The 7175-nt window shown below is 41.7% G+C and overlaps 1 protein-coding gene across 1 annotated transcript in view; it reads left to right on the forward strand.

The window, feature by feature from the left end:
- The window catches only part of LOC115011626 (RNA binding protein fox-1 homolog 3-like), a 332138-nt gene extending 326957 nt beyond the window's left edge, over window positions 1-5181 (forward strand). Inside the window, exon 18 of the mRNA XM_029436774.1 lies at window positions 704-5181. Coding sequence (XP_029292634.1) covers window positions 704-706 — 3 coding nt within the window. The 3' untranslated portion in view covers window positions 707-5181. The remainder of the gene's footprint in view (window positions 1-703) is intronic.
- The last annotated feature ends 1994 nt before the right edge of the window (window positions 5182-7175 follow it).

A 7175-nucleotide genomic window follows, 5' to 3' on the forward strand; every position in this document is an offset into this window, starting at 1 on the left:
GATTTGGGGGGAGGGTGGTGGAGGGAGCAACGCACTACAAAGGCGTTTCCAAATTAAAGCCTCGTCTTCTTTCATTTATTTATTTATTTCTTTGTCAGAAGCTCCACGGAGCTGCTGGAGATCAATCCGAATTAGCGAGCATCTGTCATGACGAGGGTCCTGGGACACTCGCCTGCCCCCAGCACCGCCCCCACCCCCACCCCCACCCCTCTCTACGCTTCCATCCAGCCCCATTACACTGAGATTTTCACTTTGCACTGCCAAACTGCCGATCTCCACTTGGATGATTACAGAGCACTCTGATCTGTATTCTGGGGAGAGCAGTCGCACTAGCGTTGGCAGGCGTGAGGCCTCTGCTCCCACTTCCTTTATGCCACATTACAAGAGCGGGATGAAAAGTGAACGAAGCTGTTATCTCGCTTCTCTCAAACTTTCTTTGCAGCAGAGCTTTAAACGCTCTTTCCTTTTGGCTGCGTAACCTTTGTGAACTTTCCCTCCTTGTAACCGTGTGCATTACAGCGATGGGGAAGTTGTGTTGTTCTTCCCGTACATTATCCCATGTGTTTACTTGTTGTTCTCTAGCTTATGTTTTCTCTTAACAACTTGTTCAGAAAGGAATAGACTTGCTGCTGCACGTTGACTTTGACCTCTCATGACATTCTGAATATTTACCAGTCTCCCCACTTCTCTCCCCTGTTTCCAGTAAATACAAAAGGAAGAGCTGTACTCAGTATTGATGGACATCACAGATGAAAACAACGAAGAGAGGAGAACTAGCTTTAAGAAAATAACACAAGAAGAAGAAGAAGACGAGAAGGAGTCCCTCTACTGAGGCTGGCGAAGGAAGACGGGAGGCGTACAAAGTGGCGCCGCGGCAGCGGTGTCAAACCAGCCACAAACTTGACAGACGGCGTGAGCCAGTTTCCACCGGGGACCACCTTTTTTGCCGGATAGAAAAGACAGAGAGAGAATGAAAAGTGTCCCGTTATTATAAAACATTTTATTTTTCTATACTTTTGTGATTTACAATGGTAACAAGTGTGTATAAAGCAGTATATATGTACAAATCTGTTTTTATGTTTTTTGGTAAGGGAGATGAACAGTTGGCCCTTGATGCTGATTCTGTGGTATGCAGGAAGGAGGAGGGAGGAGCCCCCCCTCCTCTCTCCATGGCACACTGCTCTGTCGCAGAGGTCGTGTAAACAAAAACAGAAACAGAAAGGTGGCAGGGAGAGCTCAGCATCCAGGCAGAAGCACTTTCTACGCTGTACTTCCTGTGGGTGGAGACAAAGGTCAGCCTCCTGGTCTCACTGCTCCGCCCTCTTCCTTCCAACCTCCCCGACCTCCTTCCTGACTTCCTGACTTCCTTTTTCGGGCTGGTGATGTCGCTCCTTCCTCCTTGTTGTCGGTGTCACTGGCCGGCAGCGCCTACTGTTAGCAGCGTCCCCCGTGGATACTGTCGTGATGTCACTTTCTCCTGGCAGCACCATTGGGCATCCCCGCCCTCCCCAATGGGCAGCGTCACTGGTTTACAGCGTTGGGGAGTGGGGGGGTGAGCCACGGCGGGACGGTGAGACGGTATAAAGCCGAGCCTCCCCGGTCTGCCCCTCTCCACGCCCCAGCAGAGGTCAATGACTGAGGACTAGTTAGAGAAAATGGCGCAGAAGTCGCCGACTTTACTCACCTGCCAGACTCCGAGCCCGAGCCTTTGTGTCACTCTGCACCGACGGACAAACTATCAGACCAACGATGAAAAGGTGCGTACAACCAAGGATGCACGCTTCCACCCGACGAGAATAACTCCTCGACGTCCATGTAACAAATTGAATTATAATCCCATTGTGCTACTTCAGCAGGTGCATAACCAAAACACAAGCCTGAGGCATATAGACGATGTCGCTAGATAAAACATTATAGGAATACAGTAGTGCCCATCCGACGGTAACGAGGAGCGAGGGCTGAAATATGTCAAAACATTTGTCAATGTATTCTGAGAATATTTATTTGTGTGTTTTTTATTTTTTGTTTTTTGCAGCACTGAAAACTTTTAAAGAGGAAAAAAGTTTTAATTTTGGTGGAAGCGAAAGCTTAATTCTTTATATCAGAACAGTCACTGTAAACGTGTTTAAACAAGAATGTTGGTTCAGTTCTTTGAATGTACATTAATGTCTAGGGTGTCCAATAAGTATGTATTCTTTTTCTGTATATAAATATATATACATATCTATTATATGGGCTGTGGTGGTGTCAGGGAGTAGAGGGGGGGGTGGGCAGGAAAGCCTCGGGCCCCCGAACATAGATATCAGACCCCCTCCAACTAAATATGTCCCTGATATTTACTGTAACATGTGATCATGTGTTATATGATTGAAAGTGTGATGGTGATAGTGTGAACTGATCTCCCCTGAAACCCCCCTTTACCACACACACACACACACACACACACACACACACACACACACACACACACACTGTGCAGAGACTCATAGATTTACAATAATGCAGATTTACACACGATACATGTACTCCCCATCTAATGCAAAGCATCACATCCTTCTTTAACCAGACAGACACTTCAGGAAAAGAATCCCATCTGCAGTAGTTCCAGCCTCTCCATTGGAGCTGGGAAGACTTGCTAATTAGTGCAAGGTGTTGTGGGTGTCAGATAAAAAGTTTATGAATATTGATCTTTTCTTACTTGAACCAAAGTATGATTTGAACACAGTGTCAGCGCTCTTTGATCAGGAGACAGCGAGACTCTGTGATGACAGCGGAGCCCGGATGTGTATTGACGTGACCCAGATTTCACTCGCTCAACAGCGCTGAGGAAGAGCTCGCTCTTCTGCTAATATAAGGAGCCCAGCTGATGAAGCTTCCCGCAGCAGCCTCGGTTTATGAACTGCTGTTCTCATGCTGACCCTGGCGGGCGGGCGCTTTTATTGCATATTGGAAATAACCTGCTGGCCCTGAAAAGAAACGTCTTCTTTTGTTTTGTTGTTGTTTTATCAGGAGGCGAGCAGGTTCGGGTGAAGCACAACTTTGTTTGAGAGTTCAGGGTACACTACTTAGCGAGTAGTGGTTTTGTGTGAATTGTTTCAAGAAGGTAACACTAGGTTAAGCTCCTGACTTCCTGTACAAAACTACAGTGTGTACTGTTAATATCCTGTACAGTAAATCTCACCTCACACTTCTCGATTAACTTCATCTTATTTCAGGTTAAAGAAAAAAAAAACTTGTTCTGAATCAGGGCTCCTACCCACGCGACCTCTGTTCATCTGTAGACAGCTTCTCATATATTACAAAGAGTATCTATATCATGGCAACTAACTGTTGTGAAGTCTAATTGGGGTAAAGTCGGTCATTTGTTCTCCCATGCAGCGATCACGTGCAGGCTTAGCATTTTTATACCTGTAGGTCTGTTTCTGAGAGTCACATGATTCATATGGCCTACTTACTGCGCTGCAGACTTGTGCTGGGTCAGACAAGACTCAGGAGCAGGCTGGAGCTTTACTTTGAAAAGGAACTTCCTGGGAGGCAAAAATCAGCTTAATGGGGGAGTGAACGGGCAGAGGTGAAGAAGCACAGCTTTTATTTAGTTTTAGCTTATTAACATTCAGGTCACGTGATCTGATCTTGTCCACTGAATGATCTATGCACTTTGCAACACAAACAGATATGATGTCACATGTGAAGACACCACTGTTACTTATTCTAGTTATCTAGGAGTACTATTCTATATTTTCATTGTCAGCAAATCTCATGAACAGACCAAAGCCAACAGTGTGTTGGTGCGTCTCTAAATACTTTGACTTCCCGTCTCTGGCGCTCAGCTTCCAGCCTTATAACCAATATATCCTGTAATGTCAAGAGCTCTTGTTGAGCCAGTGGACGAGAAAGCAGCTTGCTTCAAAGCGCTGAGGTGTCTGGGAAATGTAGTCCGGCCACATTAAAGCTGCAGTAGTAAATAGTTTGGCCACTTGGGAACAGAATAAGTCAAAAACGAGGAAAAAAAAAGAAGTTTTTTCACTGCATTTCTGTATAAAACAAAGAAAACTATTATTTTGTTAGCGTTACACAACTACAGCTCCCATGATGCTTTGCTCTCGGACTAAGCCTGATGGGAGCTGCAGTTAAACACCGACAGAATAATCCGTTAAAAACACACCTGAGATTTTATTGCCTTAGACTTTTCTGTGGTTTTATGACAAAGTGTAACTTGTTTCACATCGTATTTTAATCTGTAAAAACAATATTTATAGAATATTAGTGTAATCAAACTATTTAGTCTGGCTGGTCTTCCATGTTAGTATCCGTACTTACATCAGTGGTCAGGTATGGGGGGTTTACTTTGTTCACTACACTGTGCTGCTTCGTCTCTGCCTGTTGACACACGTTTAACTGAACTAGTGAGTTTATTTCTGCGTCCAGAGAAGTTCTGCCTTTATAAAAGTGTGAGTGTAAAGCTCCAGCCTGCGCCTCAGCGGGGGGGCGGCGTTACAGCGACACTCCCTCCCGATGCCTTCATTATACCGACCTGGTCCTGATCTTCCTGAGCACAACTGCTTGAGCTGTGACACTTGCAGGATGTCCCCTCTGAGAGTCCCCCGCCCCCCGCCTCCCCCCTGACCCCGACAGACCTGCCCCATGCGACACCCTCCTCCCACCATACCTAGCCTTCTAGTATGTGAGTCGACTGGCCCCTTTTGTATTCCTGGTGTTCTGTACATAATAACCTTCACCCCCCCTTACCCCCCCACCTCCCCCCCAGCTGTCCTTTCAGGGGGAAAAAGAAAAAAAGAAAAAAACAACATCCTCTGACCCCGAAATCTTGTATTTTGTTCTAATAATGACAAAATTTATTTATAAGGATTTTTTAAAATCTATCTCTTTCTCCTTTTTGTAAATGTTCCAGTTAAATAAAGTTTAAAAATGTTAAAAAATTAAATGGATATATTGAAAGGTTAAAAAAAATGTCTCTAGAAGTCCCTGCCCCCTCCTCTGGCTCTGTACTCTGAACTTTGTGTTTTTGTTTTTTCTCTTTCTGTATGCTTCTCTTTCTGTGCTTCAGATGAAGAGTTCTATTTATTATGACATTAACGTTATTATAATTATGACTAATTATTAATATTATCATCATTCTCATCATCCTCATTATTATCATTAATAAACTTGTCTACTTCAGCCGCGGTGTCTCAGCGCTGTTTTGTGGTGAGTGATGAGTTCCTGCGTTGTGGGGGCCGACTGGGACTTGCGGTAAGACTACAAATCCCATGACACAACATCACTGCATGTGAGATGAGCCAGGTGCAATGGGGTGGGGTGGGGTGACGCTCCCGGACCCATTTGTCTTATGCCAAACCCCCTCCGGGTTTTACAAGATGGAGAGCACCTGTCTGTCGCCGAGGCTGCCATTTACCCAACCGGAGCAAAGACAAACTGAGAGTGAAGCCTGCGAGAGGAGAAATATAGACTCACGCCTTCAGGGGCGAGAAGGAGACACAAAAACACACACATGTAAATACTTCAAAAGATCGGTGCCTCTCCATCGTTGTTGACTTTGTTTAATCCTTTGAGCCTCGACAAACAATAAGGAGATGGGATTCTTTTGTCACAGCCAAAAGAAAACGAGAGAACACTGTTGTTCTTTGTGTCGCTGCTTTTCCACATCAACATGTGCACAGTGTGTTCTGTGGGCAGGTGACTGTGCTGTGCATCCTTTTTAAATGTAGTCTTTAAGCCCGAGGCCTCGACTGAACCCCATTTAAATCAGTTTAGCTCTTTTCTTCTTCTTCATTTAGATCGAGCTGCAGAATCAGATGTGCAGACTGTGAACGTGTGTATGAACACAGTCCTCGGTAAATACGTCTGCAAACTGAACACACAGTGAAGAATCACCTGGCTCAAGCAGCAGCTTAAGACTAAACCTTGTGTACAACACTATGAACTGTGATGACTGAGGGCTGCACACACACTTCACACACTGAAACCGCTAACGTTAGCTAACACTAGCATTGCTGAAAGGACAGAATTCCTGCGACACTCGCAGCGTGCCTCTACTTTTCCTAACCTGACAGCAGCTGGTTAGGGAGGCGCAGTTTGCCGCAGTAGCCGAGCAGTGTTTTAAATGTAAGCGACACTGTGACATTTTAGGGAATTCTTTATGGCATACCTAACTATGCATTTTTTAAATGTTTTTTCTAGGACATTTTATGGCATATTAAACTATGACATTTTTTATGGTTTACTATGCTGCGACTTTTTAATTACTTTTTTTATAGCTTACTAGACTATGACATTTGTATGATTTTTTATGACATACTATACTATGACTTCTTTATGTAAACTATTCTATGACCTTTTATTATTTTGTATGACATTTTTAAAGATATACTACACTATGGCATGTTTATGGGATAACATGCTGTGACTTTATGGTATACTATACTGACATTTTTATCACATTATATAACATACTATACTATACTATATTATACTGTGACATGTGATATTATACTATGACATCTTTATATGATATTATACTATGACATATTTATATGATATTATACTATGACATCTTCATATGATATTATACTATGACATATTTATATGATATTATACTATGACATCTTTATATGATACTATACTGTGACATCTTTATATGATATTATAATATGACATATTTATATGATATTATAATATGACATCTTTATATGATATTATACTATGACATATTTATATATTATAATATGACATCTTTATATCATATTATACTATGACATATTTATATGATATTATACTATGACATATTTATATGATATTATACTATGACATCTTTATATGATATTATACTATGACATATTTATATGATATTATACTATGACATCTTTATATGATATTATACTATGACATATTTATATGATATTATACTATGACATCTTTATATGATATTATACTATGACATCTTTATATGATATTATACTATGACATATTTATATGATATTATACTATGACATATTTATATGATATTATACTATGAGATCTTTATATCATATTATAATATGACATCTTTATATGATATTATGCTATGACATCTTTATATCATATTATACTATGACATATTTATATGATATTATACTATGACATATTTATATAATATTATAATGACAACTTTATGA

Source organism: Cottoperca gobio, chromosome 8, assembly GCF_900634415.1.
Source record: "Cottoperca gobio chromosome 8, fCotGob3.1, whole genome shotgun sequence".
Lineage (NCBI taxonomy): Eukaryota > Metazoa > Chordata > Actinopteri > Perciformes > Bovichtidae > Cottoperca > Cottoperca gobio.